The 25,427-nt window shown below is 53.8% G+C and overlaps 1 protein-coding gene across 1 annotated transcript; it reads left to right on the top strand.

Moving 5' to 3' along the window:
- The first annotated feature begins 5,492 nt into the window (after positions 1–5,492).
- Positions 5,493–22,919, top strand: TIE1 (tyrosine kinase with immunoglobulin like and EGF like domains 1). The gene is made up of 24 exons (XM_087447082.1): positions 5,493–5,566; positions 6,021–6,106; positions 6,801–7,118; positions 7,191–7,301; positions 8,782–8,937; positions 9,091–9,222; positions 9,382–9,522; positions 9,740–9,868; positions 10,683–10,828; positions 11,076–11,220; positions 13,403–13,561; positions 13,742–13,879; positions 14,078–14,374; positions 14,896–15,186; positions 15,522–15,712; positions 17,984–18,194; positions 18,358–18,468; positions 18,683–18,873; positions 19,865–19,978; positions 20,090–20,160; positions 21,099–21,139; positions 21,225–21,321; positions 21,405–21,504; positions 22,444–22,919. Exons 1-24 carry the CDS (start codon positions 5,493–5,495, stop codon positions 22,513–22,515), a joined length of 3,522 nt encoding a protein of 1,173 aa, XP_087303208.1. The 3' UTR covers positions 22,516–22,919.
- The last annotated feature ends 2,508 nt before the right edge of the window (positions 22,920–25,427 follow it).

The raw sequence follows: 25,427 nt of genomic DNA, 5'->3' as shown, positions 1-25,427 counted from the left end.
ACTGTCACAAAGAGACAAGCACGAAAACTGAAAGTAAGCGTTCAGAAGCTTTTATAGCAATTTGATGTTGCTGCGACACCCAAGCACGTGATCAGTGACCTCACAGACCAGATAAGTGTTAAATGGTTCCCACGAGAAGCAGCGAGGGCTGCCTCTGAGGCAGATGCAGTAGGGCCACTGTTGGGCAATGCAATTTGAGAAGCTGCATTGGACTGCTCTTCCACCTCTCCTAGCCTCCATCTTGAAGGAGCTATTTCTTGCTCCCCCTATGACCCATTCCTGGAGAAGAAACTCTTCCCCAAGAGAAATACTTCAAGATCCAGGGTTTCACCCCTCCCCTTCTGATTTCACATCTTTCTCAACCCCACCTGGATCCCCAGATACAACCTCCATGAATATTCGCACCATTCAGTGCATCTGTCCAAACAGTCTCCACCAGGAATGAATCCACTTCTGATTCAGGCTGCCAGTGGGTGCTGGATTCTTGTGAGGGGACCACCTTTCCTGGGATGATGGAAACCGGGAATTCAAGGAAGACCCAGCCCCTGCCCATGCCTTCCCCTGTCATAATACCACACAACAAACACACATTTATTTTTCACCAAATATTTATTGAGAGCCAATTATTTTCAGTGTTGTCAATCATTCGCAGCTGTGGTTCCTGCCCACGAGGCACTCACTGTCCAATAGGAGATACTGGCTGGGTCTTGCAAGGAACTTGAAGGTTACATAACAGAGAGGTACAGAAGCCCATGAAAGAATGGAACTGTCACTGAAGAGGTACACACACACTGTAGCTGGGCATCGTGTGTGTGTGTGTGTGTGTGCGCGTGTGTGTGTTTGTAGCTGGGTGGTCAGTGGGGGGAGGTAATTATGTCTCTTCCATCAAAATGGAAAAAGAAAAGATAGGTTCTGTTATTTTATCATTTTTCCTGGACTGAGTAATTATTGGCACACGCAGGAAAGAAAGTAACATACTCAGGGTTGTGCCTCGTTATGGCCAAATCAGATCCTACTTGCACTTCTCTATGCTTCTCCAGATGTTATTCTAGAACCTAGACCCCCCAAAAGAAATACCACTCCAAAGGAACCTCAATATGGGTTAGATGTCACCATGTGTGTCACTGAATCATACACTAATAGGAACTCCAATAAAACATGGGCCATGCCCAAAAAGTTGGCTGGTTCCCATTCTTTGGATGAATGCCTTGAAGCCTCAATCTTCAGGTTTCTGCCATGAAGGGATCTCTCCCACTTCTTAAGCTCAATATTCCAAGGCATAACGGCTGTCCTTCTCATGGTCGTATCCTCAGCATGTGGTACAGAGTCTGGCACATGTGAGGGGCTGGGAACACCTGTGTGCAGGCATGGATCCCTGTCAGCTGTAAGCCTGTCCCTACCTTGGTTTCATTAACCTGCTCCTAGAGAAGGACCGTCCCATGGTCTGAATGTTTGTGTCCCCCCAAAATTCATATGTTGAAATTCTAATGCCCAGTGTGATGGTATCAGGAGGTGGGGCCTTTGGGAGGTGAGTAGGTCATAGAAATGAGATTAATACCTTTATAAAAGAAGCCTGAGAGAGCTCCTTTGCCCCTTCCACCTGTGAGGACCTGTGACCTGGAAGAGGTCTAGCACCACTGACCATGCTGGCACCCTGGTCTCAGACTTCTAGCCTCCAGAACTGTGAGAAATAATTGTTTGTTGTTTATAAGCCATCCAGACTTATAAACTTCGTTTATGGCACTTCGTTATGGCAACCAAAATGGACCAAGACAGATGACTTCTCCAAAAGAAGCAGCCCCATATCTACAGGTTGGCTACGAAAAATACGTGACAATTTTCAGCATCACTCAAAACAGTTGACACCATTGAGCAAACACAGACATGTTTAGCTCCACAGCCCACAGTAGAGAATGAGGCTGTCCCGCTGGGTCCTGGGCAGTTCTAACAACACAAGCCCTCTTTTCAGTTACGGGCAAAAGACAACTAATTTCATTACCTTCCCTTTTTATGTCCAACTACAGGCTCTTTACTAATAACACTCTAAACGAATGTCACTAAAATTTAGCATTTGGAAAATAAAGTTGGCAAGTAGGGTTTACAAAAAACTCTACTTCAGTGTTCCACTAGGAAGCCTGGCTGCCCCGAAATGCCTGGCAACCTGGCAAAACTCCTGGACGTGCCCACGTACCGACAGCTGGAATTCCCACTATTTGAAGGAAGGCGGCTTTGTTAGCGGTGAAGTATCAGCCTTATGTGGAGTTGGTCGTAATGCTATACTTGCTGGGGTTTTTTTTAATTAGTTTAGCTCTATCATTATCAGTTTAGTTTGTTTTGGGTTTGAGGGTTAACCTTACCATGTGTACAATTGCATATTTGTATTAACATTATTTTTGGCCTAGAAATTTCCAGTGACTGAGACTTTAAGATATGCATTATGGATTGAGTATTTCTATTGCAATAGCAGATGTACACACAACCCACTCAAAATTTGTTTGTGCAGCGATATTTCATTTGTGACATGCTGTTTGTAAACAGATGCTATTTAAATTACTTGCAACATAATCTCGACACGTATAAAAATATACTTTTACATGTATAGGACATTGTTTAATAATACAAATCCTTGTATACAAACTCTGCAAGATTTGTATTGTATTTATCTACAGATCCTTACTAAGGAGTTTTATTTCCCAGTTGCAAGTGGGGAGGGCAGATGGGCCTGGAGTCTCTGCACATAGCACAGTGTCACCGAGTCTGCAGCTTCATTCAGAGCAAACACCTGTGTCAGTAGGTGTCATTTTCAAGAACAGATGCTGCCCAAGTGCTCTCTGTAAGGAAAGACACACCAGCCACCCCCACCGTGGGCATTCTATACCTGCAGGTCATGTTCTGTTCTGGGAACTGCCAGTGGTGGCGCCAGGTGGAGCAGTGGTGCCAGGGCAGTGAGAGATGAGAGGTCACAGCAAGATCCATGGGGCTTTGGAGGCTTTGCCAAGGGGCTGGGACTGCTCCTGGGTTGTCTTCAGCCCTCAAGAGTGAGTACACTCCCTGGACGGGCTTCTGCTGCCCCAGTACCCAGGGATAGGCATGGGTTTGCTGCAAAATGAATGACGTGAGACAGACAATGAGCTGAAGCCTCTATTAGTGGCTTAAGCTAAGGACTGTAAATGGAAGACCCCCTGCATGTTCCCCTGGGTCTGCTTAACGTGTGCCCTTGAGGAGCGACTAAGTCGGAAGCTCAAGTCCCAGCCTTGCCACGACCTCAGAGGGCCCTCAAACACACAGGCCTCAGTCTTCCCATCTGTAGAATGAGAGAGTTACACAAGATAGAACTGAAGTTTCGTTTTTGCCCTGAGTGTGCGTTCTTTTGTTCCTTTCTGTACATTCCGGGCCCACAAAGATCCTTGTGTTACATGCGTGAACTGCTCTCTAGAACACCCATGTAACTGTGTCCTGGGGCACATACATGAGAAATTGTGTGGGCCCCAGTGTGTGTATGTGCTGGGAGGAGGGGCGACTCCAGAACAATATCCCCCCCGCCCCCAAGCCCTCCTCAATAGGCGGAAGCCACTGGCTTCCTCCCTTTCCTGCCTCCTGCGCACCGGCAAGACTGACGACCAAGGGGAAAAGAGGGGATGGGAAAATCAGTCCAATAGTCCCCAGGTCTGTCCTTACCACAACCCTCCCCCCACCTCAAGTGACCCTATTCCAGGGCCTTCCAGGCCACACCCATCCCCAGCCTTGTAGGGGCTGGACTGGGGGTGCCTAGAGGCCCAGAAACAGGATAATCCTTCCCATCCCTCTCCCCTGCCACCCCTCCTACCCAAGCCAACTCATTTCCTTTTCCTCCCCAACACCAACACACTGACCGGCACAGGCTGAGCAGCCAGACCTACAGTAACTGACCGTGGGCCCAGCTCGTCCTAGCTGGCCTGGTCAGCCTCCGGAGTATGGTCTGGCTGGGGCCCCCTTTGCTGCTCCCCATCCTCTTCCTGGCTTCTCATGTTGGTGAGTCTCCCCCAAGCCACCCCTCCCAGCCCCCAAGGCCCTGGTTCTCCCCTGGGGAAACACTATCATCACCACCATCACTTTTCTCCACACTCGGATCAGCTAGAAAGTGGGATCAGGGCCAGGGAAATCCCAGGCAGGCTCTAGAAGTCACTGCAGCCTGGGATTGGAGGAGGGGGGAAGAGGGCAGTGGCCACTGACTATGCTAGATCTTAGGATGAGTAGCGACAGCAGGGCCTATGGCCCTATGAAGTTTTCAGTGGGTGTGCATATGGTCAGTGCTCTGCATTCATTCAATTATTCATTTGACAAACATTTATTAAGAACAAATAATATTCCAGGAGCTGTGCTAAGTGGTAGGCCATTAGCTGAGAGGCAGGCACCCTCCAGATCTGCAAATGAGATTAAATGATGCTGACCTCCTATGGCCGTTATGGGGTTTAAATAAGGCAATTTACCCAGAGCACTTGGCACAGTACCCGGCACCTGGTAAGGGCTTCTGAGTAAGTGGTAGCTAATTGCTTCGGTGTGCTGGCCAAAGAGGATTAGAATGCAGAGCTGCCTTTGAGTGATTCACAGTCTAGTGAGGGACACAGGGCATGGGGTAAGGGCTAAACAGACAGACACAGGAGCTCCAGAGGAGCACTCCAGGGGAGTCAGCTGGCTCCATCTCCAGCTAGTAGATGAACAGGGAGTCAGGAAAGACTTCACTAGGAGCGGTAGTCTGCATTCCAGGCAGCCAGAACAACAGAGGCACGTCTCAGAGGCACGGAAGTGCATGGGAGAGAAGGTTCCTGGAGGCAACACAGCAAGAGGGGCAGAGTAAGAGCAGCAAAGCGCTCACGAGCAGGCACTGTACCCTGAGGGCCATGAGGAGCCATGAGAGGTTGTAGGCCAGAGAGTCGCAAGGTCTTAGATGGATCACTTTGGAGGATGAGTTGAGGAAGGAGGGGTGTAGCTCTTGGGATGGTCCAGGTGAGTAAGGGTGAGGGCTAAAGGAGAGCGGGCCTGGAGATGGGGATGAAGTCAAGAAGCTTTGAGGAAACAGAATGTGCAGAATTTTGTGATGGATTGGGGCAGCCAGCACAATGCTGAGAGGCGTGGACTTTAGAATCAGACAACCTGGCTCTGCCAGTTACTAATCGTATGACCTTGGGCAAGTTACTCCTCTGAGCCGTCCTTCACTGCCTATAAAATTGGGGTAATAACACCCACCTCCCAGGATAGTTGGGATGATAAAATGAGAGAACACAAGTCAAGAGCCTGGCATATAACGGGCCTCCAATAAACTTTAATTATTACAACAGTAGGAGTACAAGATGACTACAAAGTTTGTGTCTCAGGTGGTTGGTACCATCTGCTGAGTCAGGGAGCACCAGAAAGGGGCAGTTTTGAGGAAAGCTGATGGAAATGCAGGCCCGAGCTGAGAGGCCGTCCCAGCGTCATTGACTCAGAGGTGACAGTTAAAGCCAAGGAAGCGGATGAGCTTGCTGGAGGACTGCAGAATAATTATCACCCTTGCCTGTAAAGGCAAGCACATCGACTTCACTGCAGGGTGCGAGGCCCTGGTGGAAACAGGTGCTCGGCACAGGACAGGCGGGCAGCAAATGCTAGCTTCACTCATGGTAGCTTTCAGAGAATAGGAATTGATAAACTGAGCGGCATTTAAACTAATGACTGGGCAGTTAGCAGGCAGAGACGGAGGAGGGGCTTGAGAAAGTGTGGGTCATGGGGCTGAGAAGGCTCGCTGGGCTCTCCCTGCTCAGGCCCGCCTCTGGCCTCCAACTCCACTTGGTCTCCCTCGCTCTCAGCCTCACACTGTGTGCTCCAGCCACATGGAGCCTGGACAGCCCCCTGTTCACACCACAGTGTTTTTCATTCCGTGCCTTTACTCAGGCTGCTCCCTCTGCCCAGAACGCCCTTTCCTATCCCTGACCTCTCCCCGCCCTCATTCTCTTCACCGCCCTGTGTCCTGCTCAGCTTTAAGACCCTCAAGCTTTGTCTCCCAGGAGGCCTCTCTTCATCCCTGCCTCCCTCATGCTGGTCTGGCGCCTCTTCTCTGTGCTCTCGCTGGCCAGCTCCCTGCATTTGACAGGTACAGCCATGTCTGTCTCCCCGACAAGGCAGAGAGCTCTTTGGAAGGCAAAGCCCAAGGCCCACCTCCAGTCTGTGTCTGTGTGTCCGCCCCAGGCCTGCCCTCCCTCTTTCTGGCCTTCGGCTGGGCCCAGAGCTCTCTTCCTTTCTGCCCACAACCACCTGGCAGCCCGACCCAGCCTCTCCCGCCTTAAATCCCAGCACAGCAAACATGTCTAGCTTTCTGGAGTGACAGGGAGGGTCCCTCCAAGACCCTTCTATTCTTCATGGCTCTCCCAGTCACACCCTCGTGGTGGGGAGCAGGGACAGCGGCTCCCCTTTGCAGAGCAGTCGGAGAGACAGGTAGGGCAAGGGGACTAATAGGGAATAAAAAGCGAGGAAACGACAACCGGGGAGCATCGATCATTCTTTCCGAAAGCTGGGCTGTAGAGGGAAGCCATCTGGCAGGAGAAGGGAGGAGACCGGGAGGCCAGAGAAGGGGCTTTGTTTTTGCTTTCGTTCTTTTAGGACGAAGAGGCTTGAGGGAAAGGGGCCAGCGCACCGGGAAGAGGAAAGGGACAGGAAGGGAGCGGGATGGAAACTTCTGATAAAGTGCAGCGCCTGGGGGACGGGGGCCAGCGTGGGGAGGGGGGAAAGCAGAGGGAGAGGTGAAGGCTGGGACCCCGGCAGATCTGAGGACTGGTGTCCCGCCCCAGGCGCGTCTGTGGACTTGACGCTGCTGGCCGACCTGCGCCTCACCGAGCCTCAGCGTTTCTTCCTGACCTGCGTGTCCGGGGAGGCCGGGGCGGGCAGGGGCTCAGACGCGTGGGGCGCCCCGCTGCTGCTGGAGAAGGACGACCGCATCGTGCGCACACCCCGGCCCTGGCAGCCCCCACACCTGGCCCGCAACGGCTCGCACCAGGTCACGCTGCGCGGCTTCTCGCAGCCCTCCGACCTCGTGGGCGTCTTCTCCTGCGTGGGCGGCGCGGGCGCGCGGCGCACGCGGGTCGTCTACGTGCACAACAACCCCGGAGGTGAGTCTGGCCGGGGCTAAGGAGGGGGAGGAGGGGCTGCCTTGATCTCTGACCTCACACTCCACCCCGCAGCCCACCTGCACCCGGACAAGGTCACACACACGGTGAACAAAGGCGACACAGCCCTGCTGGCCGCACGTGTGCGCAAGGAGAAGCAGATGGATGTGATCTGGAAGAGCAACGGTGAGAAGGCATCTGAGCCGGTCGGGCAGCTAAGCCTGTAGGTCTGACACTCCAACACCTCCCTCAGCCTCAGCATCCCCAGCTTTGGCTCCCTACGCACCGGTGACTCTGATACACCTGTTACCCGCCTGGCCAACCTCCAGGCCTGTCCTCTGTCCTGGACCATGGGAAGCACCTGCATCCATCTCCTCTGTAGCTCTGAGCTGTCCTCTTACTGCACACAGATGAGCGGAAGCTCCTGATCAGCTACCTCCTTCCCTGTCACCCCCAAATCAGCACTCTGTTAACCCTCACCTTTGACTCTCCCCTGGGAGTTAGCAGGTGCTGTCACATAGCCCACCTGGTGGGGAGCAGCAGTCCCCATGGGGAAGAAGAAAACTGGTGACAAAGTCCCAGCACAGGCAAGGGAAGTCTAGGCTCTTCCAGAGATCTGTACAGACATGTTCGGGGGCCTAGGCAGACCTCAGGATCTCAGCCCAGGCCTGCCCGCACCCTGGCCCTGTCAGGCCCTCTGGCTACCCCATGGGAGGAAGCGTTTTCCTGAGTGGCCCCAAAATTCCTGCTGCAGCCCTCAGACCCACCACCTTTTGGCTGCCTCTTGCATCCCTGGGCTCCTGAGGGAGGAGGACCCTTCTCTTGGGCCAAGGGGTTTGCCACCTGGGCTCCAGGCCTCCCGAACTGATGAGAGATGTGGAGAGTCCGGTAAACCCAGGCTCCTAGAGTCTGTTCAGTCCTGAGCAAAGAGGCAAGAAACAGGTGGGACAAGGACCCTAATATTAGGGTCTGTATGTCCTGGAGGGAGAGGCTCCTGGGAGGAATCCCCCAGTAGATGACACCTGAATTGTGCCCACAAAGGAGGAGGGAAAGACATTCCAGAAGGAGGATAGATAAGAACAAAGGCAGGAAGCTCTGAAATAGCGTGGTGTTTCTAGAAGAGAAACAAGCAATTCAGGAACTCGGGAATGTTAGGAGTCTGGCAGGGTGTGGAGAGAAGGCTGAGCAGTGGCCACACGGATGACTGTGACATGCCAGGGGCTAGATGTTGTGCTGACAGTGGAGGACGGTTGAAGGGTTTAAGCAGGGGAGCTGCAGAGGAATTTGTGGGAGAAAAATCACACTGCCTGCTGAGTGGAGGACGGATGGGAAAGGGGGAGACTGGAGGCAGAGAGGCTGCTTAGGAGGCTGTGGGAGGCTGGGAGCGGGGTGCTGGCAGCGGGCGTGGAGAGGAGTGGATGCTCTAGGAGATGAGGAAGAGGTAGACTGAACAGCACTTGGTGATTTACCCAGTGGCTGGTGGAGCGTGGAGAAGAGGATGCTTCCCGGCTTTCTGGCTTGAGTACAGACCCTCACTGGTGCCTTCCCCCAGGTCTGATCACTGTGCTTGGCGCACATTGATGTTACCTAGGCAGAGGTGTTCAGAGGGAAAGACACCCCCAGCTATCACATGGTGCTGAGGCCCCTGACCTGTTTATGCCCCCAGGATCCTACTTCTCTACCCTGGACTGGCATGAGGCCCAGGATGGGCAGTTCCTGCTGCGGTTCTCAGATGTGCAGCCACCATCGAGTGGCATCTACAGTGCTACCTACCTGGAAGCCAGCCCACTGGGCAGTGCCTTCTTTCGGCTCATCGTGCGGGGTCAGGGGCAGACGGCAGAGGTGGTGGGTGGTGTGGGAGGCTGGGGGCCCTGGGCCACTTCCTGCGGGTCGCCTGGGCCCCCAGGGCTGCCCCAGTCCTCAGCAGCAGTGGTCAGGTGGATGGGGGTCAGCTGCTGAAAGCACATTCCTCCAGGCTGTGAGGCTGGGCGCTGGGGACCAGGCTGTACCAAGGAATGCCCAGGCTGCCTGCATGGAGGTGTCTGCCATGACCAGGACGGCGAGTGTGTGTGCCCCCCTGGATTCACTGGGACCCGCTGTGAGCAGGGTAAGGAGGAGGGGGAGCTAGGACGCAGGCAGGAGAGGATGCCTGGCTGGGGGAATACCCTTGAACCATGGGGATGGAGCTTGGAGGGTGAAAGTACCAAGTAGGTCCTGGACCCTGGGGCCCGACAGAGGCCCCTCCACCCACACGCCATATTTCTAGCCTGCAGAGAGGGCCGTTTTGGGCAGAGCTGCCAAGAGCAGTGCCCAGGCACATCAGGCTGCCGGGGCCTCACCTTCTGCCTCCCAGACCCCTATGGCTGCTCTTGCGGGTCTGGCTGGAGAGGAAGCCAGTGCCAGGAAGGTATGGACTAACCCACCCTCCATGGTCCCTGACCCAGATAGCCAGCCACAGGCTTGACCCGGACCCTTCGCTCTGGCCCTGACTTACACACCAAGTTCTCCACAGTCCCCTGCTCCCCTGACCAGTGCCCTCTCCACCCAGCTTGTCGTTACCCAGGCCCCAGCTGTTCCCTTGTTGCCCCCCTGTGCCCCTCTAACCACACCGCCTCTGTTCCCAGCCTGTGCCCCTGGCCATTTTGGGGCTGATTGCCGCCTCCAGTGCCAGTGTCAGAATGGCGGCACTTGTGACCGCTTCAGCGGCTGTGTCTGCCCCTCAGGGTGGCATGGAGTGCACTGTGAGAAATCAGGTATGAGCACAAGGGTCTGAGATCCCTTGAGACAAGTCAGCCTTCACCAGGCACATCTCCCTGTCAATACTCAAAAGTCCTGCCCTCAGGGAGTTCGTGGTCTGGAAGGAGTCCTCACCATCCAGCCCACCACCTGTCCAGGGGTGGGCATTAGCCCAAGTGTTTAGGAACCCAGAGGAGGCCACTGAGCAGTCTGAGAGGGTCGGGGAGAGCTTCTGGGAAGAGGTGAGGTCTGAGATGGGATATGAAGGACAAGAGAGGGATGGCTGGGGAAAGAGCTTGGGCAAAGGCCCAGGGGTTGAGGACAAAGGCTCAGGTACTGGGACAGTGGAGTGGAGGAAGGCTGGGGGAGTGGTCAGGAGAGGTCAGATCTTGGGGACTTTGAATGGCAGGCCAAAGGGTTTGCACTTAATATGACAGGGGCAGGACGGAATTGTTGAAGAGGCACAAGGTGGTCAGATGTGTGTTTGAGAAAGGACCCCAGCATCTGGGTGGAGAGTGGAAGCAGAAGACCCTGGAGGCTCTGTGGCAGGGCCCAGACATGAATGAGGCCTGAACCGTGCCCGGTTGGGGTGCTGGGGAGGGGCCTGGTTGTGGCATGAGAGCGTGTTAGGAGGGGCAGGGCGCAGGAGGTAGGCTCTGCGGCTGATCAAAGGTGGGGGTGAGTGACTCAGGGCTGGCTCCCTGGAGGGTCACACAGGACTTTGCTAGCTTTCGGACTTGAGTGACTGGGCATATGGTGGACGAGGAACACTTTGGTGGTCCGTGTCTGTCCCTGTGGGGGCTCCAGGATGAGTGTCCTCTCTCTCCCCAGACCGGATCCCCCAGATCCTTGATGTGGCCTCAGAATTGGAGTTCAACTTAGGGGCGATGCCCCGAATCAACTGTGCAGCCGCAGGGAACCCTTTCCCGGTCCGGGGCAGCGTGGAGCTCCGCAAGCCAGATGGCACTGTCCTCCAGGTCAGCCCCAGTGAGCCCTAACCCAGGGTGCCATCCTGCCAGCTCCACAGTTATCCCTCAGTCCCCTGACCCCCCAGGGCTTTCTGCAGGCTACCCACTGGCCTGACCACGGCTCACATGGGGTCAGGCTGATTGTTGAGGGGCTGCCACCTGGCCTCTGTCCTCCCATCAGTCCAGACAAACACACGCTGGCCTGCCACACAGTGCACATTGTCTGTAATCTGTCCCCTTCCCCTGTCTCTCTCAGTCCACCAAGGCCATTGTGGAGCCAGATAGGACCACAGCCGAGTTCGAGGTGCCCCGCTTGACCCTTGGGGATAGTGGGCTCTGGGAGTGCCGCGTGTCCACGTCTGGTGGCCAAGACAGCCGGCGCTTCAGGGTCAACGTCAAAGGTCAGTGATGTCCTGGGGCCGTGGAGGATGGACAGTGGGCAGAGTGGGCCCTAGCTGATGCTGCTCAGACTGGGCAGTGTAGCAGGAAGGGCAAGGGCATCCAAGGTCACAGCCCAGCACCAGGCAAAGAAGAGGGCTTGTGATCAATCAGAGGCCTGGGCTGGGCAGTGTCAAGGCTGGGGAAAAGCTCAGTCCCATCTGGAAAGGACAGCACATGCCCCAGAAACGGGACACCCTCCAGCCTTGCCCAGCCTCCTACCTGGCCATGCTTCCCCTCTTCCCCTCCTCACAAGCCCTCCCCATAGACGCACATTGTGTGCCTTCAACTCTCCCTCTGGATGCTGCCTCCCCACTCTTGCGTCACACCCCAGGGCACTCAGTGCTAACACAGGGGAGCGCGTGGGCTGTGGAGCTCAGAGGGTGCCCTGCTCGCCGTCCCAGAGGTGCTGCGTAGGAGTCTCGAGGTGGGTGAGGAGGGAGCTGCCAGGGCCGGGGTTGCGCAGAGCAGAGTACCTCACCTGGGTCTAGGTGTCCCTTCCTCTTCTCCAGCACCATAAGCCTTGGCTGCTCACACCCTCTGCCAACCCTTGGCTCCTCCTTCCCTCTGCTCCCGACACCCCTCCTCCCCCACATAAGCCCAGACATCTCTCTCACCTTCCTCTTTCTCACTGTCAGACTCTGCTCCCCACTTGTTCACCAGCCCCCTCCACCACCAGAAAATATTGGAGTGGCCCCAGGGCTCCCCCTGCAGCCTTTCCCTCCTCACTTTCCTCAGCCTTTGGACCCAGACAACTTGAGTTCGAATCCTTGCTCTACAAATTCCTAGCCCCATCACCTTAAGCAAGTTACTTAGCCCCTTGTAGCTTGTTTCTCTCTCTGAAAATGAGGATATCAGCGCTCACTTGATAAGGTGGCTGTGAAGATTAAATTAGATGATGCATTGAAGCATTCAACACTGGGTATGGGCTCAATATATGTTGACATTTATTGTTATCATTTAAAATGTGATTTACTCCCAAGATTTCAGCCGTCCTCTGGCAACTCCCAGATATGATCTGCAGCCTGGACCCCTCTCCTGAGCTCCAGACCCATTTGGTGGGACCTCCATGAAGTGAGGTCTGGTTCTGAAGTCAGTGTGGAAGTTACCTGGTGTCTGATTCAGGGGCCCACTTTATATTCAGCTGCCTCCTCACATCTCACCCCCTGCATGAGCCATAGGTACCAAGGGCTCTACAGGATCCAAACCGGGCCTTCATCTCTCTCCAAATCAGCACCTCCTCGTGATGTGCTCATTTCTGTCTGACAGCACCGTTCCTCTCCACCCCCTCAGCTCACAACCTTCCATCCTCCTTGCCCCACCCGCCTTTCCTCCCTTGCTTCCATCCAGCCAGCCAGCCAGCCAGCCAGCCAGCCAGCCAGCCATTCTTCTTAGAAAATCAGTCTGGTAAATGTTTGGAAGAGACAAGGGAACCAGTTAAGGCATTAATGCAATAATCTGGAGAGAAAAGCTAAGACCAGAACAGGGGGAGTGAGCGTGGAGTGAGGAAGCCAGGCAAGAATACAAAAGCTGTTTGGGGTAGAACTGACTGATTTTAGTTCAACCCTGGCTGCATCTCCTTCTGGCTGCATTTCCCTAGGTGAGTTCTTCAGTGTCCCCAAGCTTCACTTTCTTCATTCATAACACAGGGGCAATGAGCCCCATCGGAAAGGCAGTTGTGAGAATTAGAGACCATGCATATGAAGCATCAGAGACAAAACAGGTGCTTCATCACTGGCTACCTTGTTTTTTAAATTAAGAAAGTGATGAATGATGGGAGGAGGGGCAGAGAGCAGGCTGACACCAGGTTCTCTCCCTGTCTTGGGTTTCAGCCCCTCTGTCCACCCGCACACTGCATGGGCACAATGCCCTCCCCCAAACCCTGTCCGGACATGTCACTCCCTCACTTAACATCCTTTGGGATACCCTCGAGTTGTTATTCCCAAGTCCTTGTGCCCCAAGCTGCCCAGAAGGCAGAACTCTGTCCTCCTTGGGCCCTGGCACTCTGCTCATCTGTTGAACTCTCCCCAGCCCAGAGGGTCCCCAGATCCAAAGTGTCTTTGACAGCCAGAGCCCAGAGTCCTCTCATTTCCCTGAGGACTGGGTAGGCTGTCTGGCCATGCCTTACCCTGAGTCTCCTGGCAGTGCCCCCAGTGGCCCAGACTGCTCCTCGGCTCCTGGCCAAGCAGAGCCGCCAGCTCGTGGTCTCCCCACTGGTCTCCTTCTCTGGGGATGGACCCATTGCCTCTGTTCGCCTGCACTACCGGCCCCAGGACAGCACCATGGACTGGTCAGCCATTGTGGGTGAGTAGAGAGGGAGCTAGGGGGCAGGGGCCTGGGGCAGGATAGGGGTGTTGGTCATAAGGGAGGGGAGAATGGAAAGGGAGGGAGAATGGCATAAGGAGAAGAGAGGGCTGAGGGGAGAATGGCAACTTCTGGAAGGGGTTGGAACTGAGTGACGTGTGCTGTACACCCTACCCCCAGTGGACCCCAGTGAGAATGTGACCTTAATGAACCTGAGGCCGAAGACGGCATACAGTGTCCGTGTGCAGCTGAGCCGGCCAGGGGACGGTGGGGAGGGGGCCTGGGGCCCTCCCACCCTCATGACCACAGACTGTCCTGGTGAGAGGCCAAGAATCATCCCTTTCTGTCCCCCCAGGGGCCACTGTCCTATGTACTCAGGGCTTGTCATGTCTTGTCCACCTCAGGGGCCCCTACCTTTCCCACTGGAGGTTGCCCTAACCTGTCCACTGGGGATCACTGTCCTGTCCTGCCCCAGGGACCCATTGGACAGTTCTGACCCCTGACCTCTGGCCTCAGAGCCCTTGTTGCAGCCATGGCTGGAGGGCTGGCATGTGGAGGGCCCTAACCGCTTGCGAGTGAGCTGGTCCTTACCCTCGGTGCCTGGGCCACTTGTGGGCGATGGTTTCCTGCTGCGCCTGTGGGACGGGGCACGGGGACAGGAGCGGCGGGAGAACGTCTCGTCCCCCCAGGCCCGCACCGCCCTGCTGACCGGACTCACGCCTGGCACCCATTACCAGCTGGATGTGCAGCTCTACCACTGCACCCTCCTGGGCCCTGCCTCCCCCCCCGCACGCGTGCTTCTGCCCCCCAGCGGTATGCTCGGGAAGAGGGCAATGGGTTTGGGATGAGAGGAGGTTATAGGAGACTGGGTGCACACGGAGATAAAACATGGGCATAAGGAGGACCCAGGGTATCAGGCAGACGTGACACAGGGAGAACATGGGACGGGGGAAGGTATAGAATACCAGGAGCATACAGGATGGAGCAGAGCATGGGGAGGTCACGGTTCATGTGGAGAACAAGGGTTGTGGGAAGGGTCTGGGCACTGGAAGGACAGGAGACTTGGGGGAACACAGGGCATGGGGGAGACATGGGAGGATCTGGGACACCGGGAAGACATGGGATATGAAGAGAACAAGGGGAAGCAGAAGCTCAGGGGTGGAGGAGGCCATAGAGAGAGGAATTCAGCCCAGCAGGGAAGGTGGAGGTTGGCAGGGTGGCTCCCATTCTGGGGTCCACAGAGCAGGGGATGCAGCTAGAACAGATCTGCCTGACCCCACAGCTACATAGCCTGGTCCTGTCTGAGCCCTGCCTTCCCAACCCCATCTCCCCAGGGCCCCCAGCCCCCCGACACCTCCAGGCTCAGGCCCTCTCAGACTCCGAGATCCAGCTGACGTGGCAGCGCCCAGAGGCTCTGGCTGGGCCTATATCCAAGTACATTGTGGAGGTGCAGGTGGCTGGGGGCTCCGGAGACCCACTGTGGATGGATGTGGACAGGCCTGAGGAGACAAGCACCGTCGTCCGTGGCCTCAATGCCAGCACGCGCTACCTCTTCCGTGTGCGGGCCAGTGTCCAGGGACCCGGTGACTGGAGCGACATGGTAGAAGAGTCCACCTTGGGCAACGGTGAGAGAGCAGGGCCTGGGCCCTGGGGTCAGTCTCAGTGCCCTCTCCTTCTACATGACCCCCTGCCTTGGAGCTAGGGCATTCTAGGTCCCTCCCAAAACGTGACAAGAGCCCTGGTGTTGGGGATCCTGACTCTCCCCTTCTTACGATCTGCTGTCCTAGTGTTGGGAAAATCATGTCACTCCCGTGACCCACTGGCCCCAGGCCTGACATCCCTGGTCCTCCCCGCCCCCCAGTACTGGGATCTCTGACCTCTCCCTCTTTGCGACCCCATAGTGGCCTCTGGGTTCCCTAACCCAGGTGTCCCCGTGATCTGCCCCTCTTATTGTGTCTAGGGCTGCAAAGTGAGGGCCCAGTCCAAGAGATCCGGGCAGCTGAAGAGGGCCTGGATAAACAGCTGGTCCTGGCTGCAGTGGGCTCGGTGTCTGCCACCTGCCTCACCATCCTGGCTGCCCTCTTCACCCTGGTGTGCATCCGCAGAAGCTGCCGGCATCGCCGACGCACCTTCACCTACCAGTCAGGATCGGTCAGTCACCTGTACCTGCCCCAGGGCACATGTGTGCAGACCCTGTGTACACACAAGTACTTGTACACCCCGAGTGTGTGTGTGCCTGCGCATGTGTGTTTATATGGTGGGTATAAGACTATACTCAATGACACTCAAGGGCACAAAATATCATTTTCTTTATTTCTCTAGAACTGAACTCAGCTCATGAGCCCATTTATATTAGTGGTGAAACATTTAATATTCCCAGTTCAGAATAACTCTGCTATGTTACCGTGGTCAATTCGGGCTCTCCCCCTTTTCCGTAGGGGTGCTCTAAGCCCAGGGAGCATGATGATGTCGTGGAGAGGCAGCTGGGCTTCATGCTGGCCTCTGTCCTGGTAGGCCCTCCCAGACTTGGGAGCCAGCCTCCATCTGCACACATCTGTGGCTGATGTCTTCACCCCTTCTGTGGCCTCCTGCCAACAGGCCACTCATTCTGTGAGCTCCTCATCCCATCCTCCATGCTTGTGAATCCCAGGGCCTCCTTTGGGAGACTTAAGGATTCTAGGGTGCCTCCCTGCACCCTGCGCGAGGCAGCATATTCTGTGGCCCTCAGACCCATTGCCTCATCCCCTCACAGAGCTGTTTCTACCACTCTGGAGTTGTGCTAGGCCTGCAGCTTCACCTCTCACTCCTTGAGAAAGGAAGCACAGCCTCCACTCCTCCTGGCTTCCCTGTAAACCTGTCGGAGCTCTCTGTCCTTTTGTAGTCCACGCCCCTCCAGCCCACAGGCCCACACTCAGCGGCGTAGGAGGGCGTGGGGGGCTGGTTTCTCTTCAGGGACCCAGCATCACCTCACCTTGTCACCTCATCCCATCTCTCTCCCCACCGCCAGTCCTGTCTCCCCAGACTCTGCCCTTGGTCCTCCAGGCCTGGGCTCTTGATATTTAGAGCCAAGCTCTGGCATTTCAGAAAAGCTCTCTTCTCTCTCAAGGGCTGATCCTTGTGATAGAAAGCCTAGTGTCCAAGGCTATTGTCTCTGTCGTGCCTTGAAAAAACTCCCTTCAGAGATTCAGTTGGCTTCTTTTTTCCAGGCTGCTTTGGCCCTCCCCCTGAGGTCAGTGCCACAGAAAGCCGCCACTGCTGTGTTGGGGGAAGGCAATGGGTACCAGCGTGGAGGGAAGGAGGTGGGAAAGCAGCCTTTAACATAGATATTATCCTAACAAACATCAAGGTATACCTTCATGTGTCTGCATGTGGGTGTGTGTGACATGAATGTGTGTACCGTGTATGAGTGCCTGTGTGCATCTGTTTGTGGGCACCCCCATGTGTATATGTGTGTGTCCCTGATAACGTGTGTCCCTGTGCCTGTGTTCCTCCACATGCACGTGTACCTCTGCATCGAGGCACCTGCCTACAGTGCCACCACTAGAACACACGTGTACATTCTGGTGTGTGCTTCAGCTGTCCATGTTTCATGCGAATCCATGTGACCCCGTGTCCCCAGCCCTCGCCTATCAAGCTGGCCTTCAGCTCACTTAGGGAGCCCCACCACCAGGTCTGTCTGCACCTTCTTCCAGTTCTCGTATTGGCAGCCCCCTTGGTCCTGTTTAGCTGTTTCCTTTTCCTGCCATCAGCTCTGCTCAAGTGGCCCAGCTCCTACTCAGTGTGGGAAGTGGATGTTCCTCTTTGTTATGGTCTTTCTATCTTCAAGTCCTGGGTGGTGTTAGAGCTATGGATGGACACCAAGTGGGTGGACAGCAGTAGTCACTGCTTCTGTTACTGTGGAGAAGAAAAACCCTCCACTGGCTCCCAGCAGCTCAGGGCTTAGCATGTAGTAGGTGCTCAATAAAGGTACCCCAGCCCACTGCCCAAGGCTGGAATCCTCTCCAGAGCATCCCTGGTGACAAAAAAAGCCTGGTTGTGGGATCAGTATAATAATGGGAAGCTCACTGCTTCTACCAAGCTCATTCCAATTCCTTTCTGTTTCAAATGTTAGAAATGTCATCCTTCCATTGACTCACTCCAGGTTCTTCCAGAACCCCACACCCCTGCATCCCAGGCTGGGGCTTCTGCATTTGTCTCCATGGACATCTGTCCACCTGATGGCCCCCTCATGGCACCATCTCCCATGATTCTGTCTCAGTATGTGTCCTCTGTCTGTATGTCTGTCCCTGGCTGACTACCAAGGTTCCCTCTGTCTGGGTCTCTGTCCATTTATCTAACCACTCTTTGTCTGCCTATCTATGCCTCCTGCTGTGCCCATGTCTCTTGTGTGGACTGTCTACCCACTTCTCCCATCCTGTGAAGGGCGAGGAGACCATCCTGCAGTTCAGCTCAGGCACCTTGACGCTGACCCGGCGACCAAAACCGCAGCCTGAGCCCCTGAGTTACCCGGTGCTGGAGTGGGAGGACATCACCTTTGAGGACCTCATCGGGGAGGGGAACTTCGGCCAGGTCATCCGGGCCATGATCAAGAAGGATGGGCTCAAGATGAATGCAGCCATTAAGATGCTGAAAGGTCTACTGGGAGTGACCCCTGACCCCAGCCGTGACCCTCTCCTTTGTCCCACAGATCCCAGGCCCCACCTAGCTCCCTCCAGTAACTGACCCCAGCCCTTACCAGCCCATGCCCTTTCTCCAGAGTTATTTCTGGCAAAAGTGATACTGGATTCTTTATACAGAGTATGCCTCTGAAAATGACCATCGTGACTTTGCGGGAGAACTGGAAGTTCTGTGCAAATTGGGGCATCACCCCAACATCATCAACCTCTTGGGGGCCTGTGAGAACCGAGGTGAGCCCCCAATTCATCACCTACCCCTTCTTCTAAACCTCCACCATCAGCCACCACCTTCTCCACATCATAGCTTGCTGGGAGCTTAAGGTTACCTAAACTTCACTACCGAGTCTTTCATGCTTCAGGTGCCCCATCTATTACCATTGGGTACCTGCTGCCACCCCAGGCTGCCTGTATATAAACCACCACTGTATATCTCCTCACCTCCCAGGTTATTTGTATATCGCTATTGAGTATGCCCCTTACGGGAACCTGCTAGATTTTCTCCGGAAGAGCCGGGTCCTGGAAACAGACCCAGCTTTTGCCCGAGAACATGGAACAGCCTCCACCCTCAGCTCCCGGCAGCTGCTGCGTTTTGCCAGTGATGCTGCCAATGGCATGCAGTACCTGAGTGAGAAGCAGGTGTGTGTGTGTTGGGAGGGGTGGTAGAGGGATGAGGGGAGACCACTGGGCCAACTTCAGGAGATAAAATCAGCAGGCTCTAACTGGAAGTGGGATTGAGGAATGGAGAGGAGGACATGACCCCAAGTTGCTGGCCTGGGTGAGTGAGTGGGTAAGTGCACAGGACAAGAAGCAGGTCTGGAGGAGGTGTTGCATTTGAAGCATCCGAGGGACATCTTGGTGGAGGTGCTGAGTTAGCAGTTGTAGATGCCAGCCTAGAGGTCAGGGGAGAGGCCTGGGGCAAAGACAACCCCACAGATGGAGATGCTAATGGTGAGGGAGTGGGTGGGACCCACCAGGAGAGGTTGAGGGTGGAGCAGGGGCTGGAGGCCTGAGCCCAAGTCCGAGAACATTCTGCGTGAATGAAGGGAGAGGGACAGAGGGGACAGGAGCAGGAGGGGAACATGAGACTGAGGGAAGGCATTTTAAAGTTAGGAAGGTCTTGAGTATCTTTGAAAGCAGAGGGGAAGAGGCCAGTGTGGAGGGAGGGGTTGATGGAGAGAGGTCTCTGAGGAAGGTGGAGGGCCAAGTGGCAGGATCTGGAACTCAAAGGAGAAGGTCACTTTAGGCAAGAGAAGGGCCTTTCTGCTCTCATTAGTGAGGGGAGAGGAGAGGTTGGAAGAAGAGGGGAGGGAGCATGCGAGAGGGGAAGGTGCAGGGTGGTCACTGGGGAAAAGCCCACCATTGTCCCAGGAAGAGGGATACAGCCTGTGATGGGCATGGCACAGGTCACAGGTCACAGGAAGGTAGGAACGACAGCCGGCACTGTGATTTTTCTCACACAAGGGTTGCTGATCCAGGGTGAGGCCTGGGTGGGTAAGGAGAAGAGGAAGGGCTACCAAAGGCATGAAGGGTCCCACAAAGACCGGCTGTGGGGCCAGACCCCTCACTGGCTCAGGAGTCCTGGGCTTGCTCATCTCCAGTCTTCCCTGACTTCTGACCGTGCCTGCAGTTCATCCACAGGGACCTGGCTGCCCGAAATGTGCTGGTTGGAGAGAACCTGGCCTCCAAGATTGCAGACTTTGGCCTTTCTCGGGGCGAGGAGGTTTATGTGAAGAAGACGATGGTAAGTCTCAGCCAGTCCTCTCATTCAGGGCCCATGCCTGGCCCTGCCCCCCAGAATGCCCTAAATAGGCCCTTCCTCCTCACCCAACCCCTCAAACCCACTCTCTCCCAGGGGCGTCTCCCCGTGCGCTGGATGGCTATTGAGTCTCTCAACTACAGCGTCTATACCACCAAGAGTGACGTGTGAGTGTGGGGGTGGGAAGGGGCTGGAGGGCTTGGTCCCCCAAGGATGCATGCAGGCATAACCTGGACATATCTCTCACATGTCTCAGGTAGTCCAAGGCACGACTTGGGTGTCCCTAGGGTGTGTTCCAGGTGTGACACAGGTGTGTCTTGGGTATACCTTGGTGATGCCTAGCATCTTAGTGGGAGGGTGGGGGGCTAGCTGGAAGGAACTTTTGTCTTGGTAGGTGTTTTTGAGGTAGGGGTAGTTTAGGGCAGTGTTTGTCTAAGAGACTGGGGGGTGCATTGGAGAGGTTTGGGAATGCTAGTGGTAATGCCTGGATAGATGGAGAGACCACTCAAGGAATGCTCTCCCCTTTCTCTCTGAAGGGCAAGGTCATCCCCACCTGGGGACCCAACCAGAGCTTGACCCTCAAGATGCCCCCTCTGTGCTCCCCACCCCCAGAAGGCCATCTTGGCACTCCCCTGCTCCTCTCTCCAGGGAACCTGGCCTGCCCAGCCCGCCAGTCCTGGCTCTGCTCGTTTGCCTCAAGCCCTTTGGCCTGGCCTGCCTGGCTCACTGGCCACCATATCAACCACCCCTCTGACCACCACCTGCCTGCTTCCTGCTTCTGCCCCGAGACCCCCTAGATTCCCTACTCCCACTAGAACTCCCTGGTTTCACCTGACACTCATCTGCATGGAGGTTGTGACCGTGTGAGAGGCAGTTAAGAGCAAGGGCTGTGGAGCCAGACTGCCAGGGTTTGAATCCGGCTCTGCCGCTTACTAGCTGTGTGACCTTGAGCAAGCCTCCATGCCTCCGTGTCTCCATCTGGCCAAGGCCAGATACTTGCAGAGTAGACACACACAGGGCTGGGAGGGGCTGCATACTTGGTAGGTAGACACTAAGCTGCTGGGCCCCGGGGCCTACAGGGTAACTAAGTGCACCCTCATTTCAGTTGGTCCTTTGGCGTCCTTCTCTGGGAGATCGTGAGCCTTGGTGAGTCCTCAACCCCCAGTCCTCAGTTCCCCCACCTTACCCCACCTGGGGCCCTGGGCTGAGAGAGCTTTGTCCCATCCTGCAGGGGGCACACCCTACTGTGGCATGACCTGTGCTGAACTCTATGAGAAGCTGCCTCAGGGCTACCGCATGGAGCAGCCTCGGAACTGTGATGATGAAGTGTGAGTCACCTCAGCCTTGAGCCCTGTGACCCCATCACCCCAGGTGGCCCTGACTCCTCATCTCAGCACTGTCCCCTCTGCAGATACGAGCTGATGCGTCAGTGCTGGCGGGACCGTCCATATGAGCGACCGCCCTTTGCCCAGATCGCACTGCAGCTGGGCCGAATGCTGGAAGCCAGGAAGGTGAGACTAGGGGTAAAGGGGGCTGGGGCTCACCAAGCTCACAGGGGTGCCCTCTCATAGGAACCAGAGAGCAGCAGCCTCCATGTCCCTGTCCCCACCAGTGGCTGCCACCACAGGTAGGCCGGGCTCCAGGATGCAGCCTCCCTTTCCAGTTCACACTGGGTTGGACACTAGGCCCTTCTGAACTCTTCCATGGCCACTGCTTAGCCCCAGCAGCAAATCTCTCCCCTAGGTCCCAGACTGCTTGCCTGTCCTCCTACGCTGGGGCCAATAGCCTATTCTCATTTGGGACACCTCTTCTCACCTGGCACAGAGCCAGAGTGCTAGGCATGAATGGTCAGCCAACCAAATGGATGGATGGATGGATGGATGAATGATACAGTAACTGAATGAATGAATGGACAGAATTAATGGATGGATGTTATAATAATCATATGAATAAATACTGAAATATTTATTAAATAATAATAAATAATAACAAATAATAAATAACTGAATCTAATAACCATGTGAATAAATGAATTATCAAGTAAATATAAATGAAGAAATACATCAAAATGAATAATGTGATAAGAGTTCTTCATATGAATTATTAATGACTAAATAGCCTAGTAAACTATCTTAAGAATGCAGGAATGATCAAATAACCATATAAATAGGTAAATCATCAAAAATAGCCTTTGAATAAATGAACGAATGAATGCATGAGCAAACAGTTCATTGGATGAGGGCATGAAAAAACTCCTATCTAACAATCATGTCAAGGGCTCTCACCTGAGCCCCCCAGCTGTGGTCTGATGCCCTTGGCCATGGGGCGATCTCGAGTCTCCAGAACAAATCAGTATCTCTTCAAATGCCGCAACCACATGGAAGTCTAAGAGCTTCAGGCCAGAGGCACCCTCATCCCTATTCCCCACTAAAGCTTGCTCTGCTCCCCAGGCCTATGTGAACATGTCGCTGTTTGAGAATTTCACTTATGCGGGCATCGACGCTACAGCTGAGGAGGCCTGAGCTGCCGTCCAGCCAGAACCTGGCTCTGCTGGCCAGAGCAAACTCTGCTCTCCAATCTGTGACTTCTGATCCTTGTAGCCTCTGACCTGAGCTGCCTCAAGGAAGTGTTTTTAACTTATGGAAGAAAAGAGGGGATCCAGGGATGGGGTGGGCTTAGGGGAGTTGGGTCCTCACCTTTTGCAGTTGCTCCCATGCCTCCTGCAGTTACTCTGACAGCTACCCTTCACATCGTTCCTTCTAGTCCAGCTGCTCCACATATGTGCTCCTCCTTCTGCAACCCACCCCCAAAACCTACCTCAGCTCCTCCACCCAAGCCAGCACCCAGCTACTCCCCACTCTTGTAATCAGAAAAAATAAATGCTCTGAGAAGCTCCATCCAATGTCTACCTTTTACTGCTGGTCAATCAAGGGGAAAAGCTGAACCAAAGAGGGAGAAACTGCACTTTCCAGGAGAAGAGATGCTGTCCCTTATTATACTGTCATAGGCCCAAGCCCTCTGTGGTGGTTGCCTCTCCATGATGGGAGATGTTCTGGAAGACCCATTTACACATACACCACCCCTCACATCTCTGTCATAATGAGAAGTCCAGTTTTCCCCTGGTCTCTCCCCTGCTCTCCAGCCTCCATCACCAACATGTCTCCCTATATCTCTAGGTGCTGCCAGCCTAGGATTCTTTGCTCTGTCCAAACAGTCCATGTCAGGATCAGCTATAGCCCAGCCTCAGGTCAAACTGATACCTCGGCACCAGACAGATTCTAACCTGTCTTGAGCTCCCACTTTTCCTTAGGTCTCTAGGCAGCCTTCTCTGGCTTGGTAGCCACCTTACTGCCCAGCTTGTGGACCCCAAAGGAGGAAGGCAGAGGTCACTCCAAACTTCAGCCAGCTCCAGTAGGATTCCTTTGCCTTCCTCAGGGTCTCATAGTGTTCTGGGAGGTGCTCCCAGTCCTGAAAGCTAGTCCCATGTCACTAATCCATGCTGTGTGGCCTTCAGGCTTGCCTATCCTTTGGATTTGTCACTGCTGGCCTCAGATTTCTCTCCTGCTAGTCCTTAGGAAACAAGACTTGCCTTGCCTTACACATTTTTTTTGGTGAATCAGATGAAATTAAAGAAGGCATAACATGATATGGCACTATGGTTAAGAGCACCAATTCTGGAATCACATGGACCCATGTCCAAGTCCCTGCCATATCACCTACTATCTGTGTGACCTTGGTCAAGTCCCTTACCCTCTCTGAGCTTCAATTTTCTCCTCTGAGAAATGCGGTTAGTAATAGCGACTTCACTATTGTTGGGACTAAATGAGATCACACTGGCACATTTTTCACAGCACTGGGCTTGGCACATAGTAAGCACTCAGTAGGTGTCAGCTGATATTATATACAAATGCAGGAAGTTGGAGGGGGGTGTAATTATCAGAATCTGTATTCTAGAAAGACTTGAATGGTTGGAGTATGGGCATAAATTTAAGAAGAAGAAATTAACTGGAGTAAATGGGAGGTTATGCAGGATGGGGGAGATGGGATTTGCTAGAATGATATTTTATTTCAAATCCACTGCAGGGATACTGCCAGGTCCAGGATGTGGGGATTAAAAAGTTGTCCCTGATGGAAACCAATATATAAACAAATATGTCCCTGCAGGTGACAGATATGTAAACAAACAATAAAATACAGCAGTGCATGCTATAAGAGGGGGAGGGGACCTGTGGGACACAGAAAGGAGATGGAGTCAGGAAAGCTTTTCCAGAGAAAGTGACATTTTAATCTGGGTCGTGAAGAAGAAGTAGGAGCTCACCAGAGGAAAAGATTCTGGCAAAGGAAACAGTACCTGTGATGTGTGGTATGTTCAGGAGCTGCAAAGAGTTCTGTGTGGCTGGAATAAAAGCAGAACACAGCTCTGCGAGGGTAATGAACCCAGAGAGGTGGCAGGGGCCAGCCTGTGCCGGCATTATAGGCAGCATTAAAGATATAGGCTTTTATCCTAAAAGCAGAGAGCAGCCATGGAAGAGCTGGATGCAGGGGTATGTCATGATCAGATTTGCATTTTTTAAAAAGATCACTCTGGCTACTGCATGGAGGATGAATTATAGAGGAGCAAGAGTGAAGGTGAGGAGTATGCTCATTAATTAGATAGCTTAAATGAAATTACAAATTCCTAGAAAGACAGGAACTACCAAAATTGACTCAAGAAAAAATAGGCAATCTGAATAGACTTGTGACAAGTAAAGAGACTGAATTAGTAATAAAAATTAAAAAAATAAAAAACTATCTACAAAGAAAAGCCCATGCCCTGATGGCTTCACTGGTAAATTCTACCAAACATTTACAGAAGGATACAAATTTTTACAAACTCTTCCAAAAAACAGAAGAGGACAGAATAGTTCCCGGTTCATTCTGTGAGGCCAGTATTACCCTGATATCTAGAGCAGAGAAAGACATCGCAAGTAAAGAAAACTACAGACCAATATATCTTATGAATATAGACACAAAAATTCTCAAGAAAATACTAGCCAAAAGAATCCAGCAACATATAAAAAGGATTATATACCATAACTAAGTGGGATTTATCCCAGGAATGCAAAGTTGGTTTAACATCCAAAAATCAATTAACATAATACATGATATCAATAGAATAAAAAACAAAAATTACACGATCATCTCAGTAGACACAGAAAAAGCATTTGACAAAATCCAACATGCTTTCATGATAAAACAAAAACTAGGAATAGAAGGAAACTTCAAACTGATTCAGGGCATTTGCAAAAACCCACATCTAACATCATACTTACTAGTGAAAGACTGAATGCCTTCCCCCTAAGATCAGGAACAAGACAAGGATGTCTGCTCTCCCCACTTCTATTCAATATTGTACTGCAGATTCTAGCCAGAGCAGTTGGGCAAGAAAAAGAAA

This window comes from Ceratotherium simum, chromosome 22, assembly GCF_057802395.1.
Source record: "Ceratotherium simum simum isolate JZ-2026a chromosome 22, ASM5780239v1, whole genome shotgun sequence".
Lineage (NCBI taxonomy): Eukaryota > Metazoa > Chordata > Mammalia > Perissodactyla > Rhinocerotidae > Ceratotherium > Ceratotherium simum.
The sequence above is the reverse complement of the archived record's forward strand: the minus strand, read 5'-3'. Positions and strand labels throughout refer to the sequence as shown.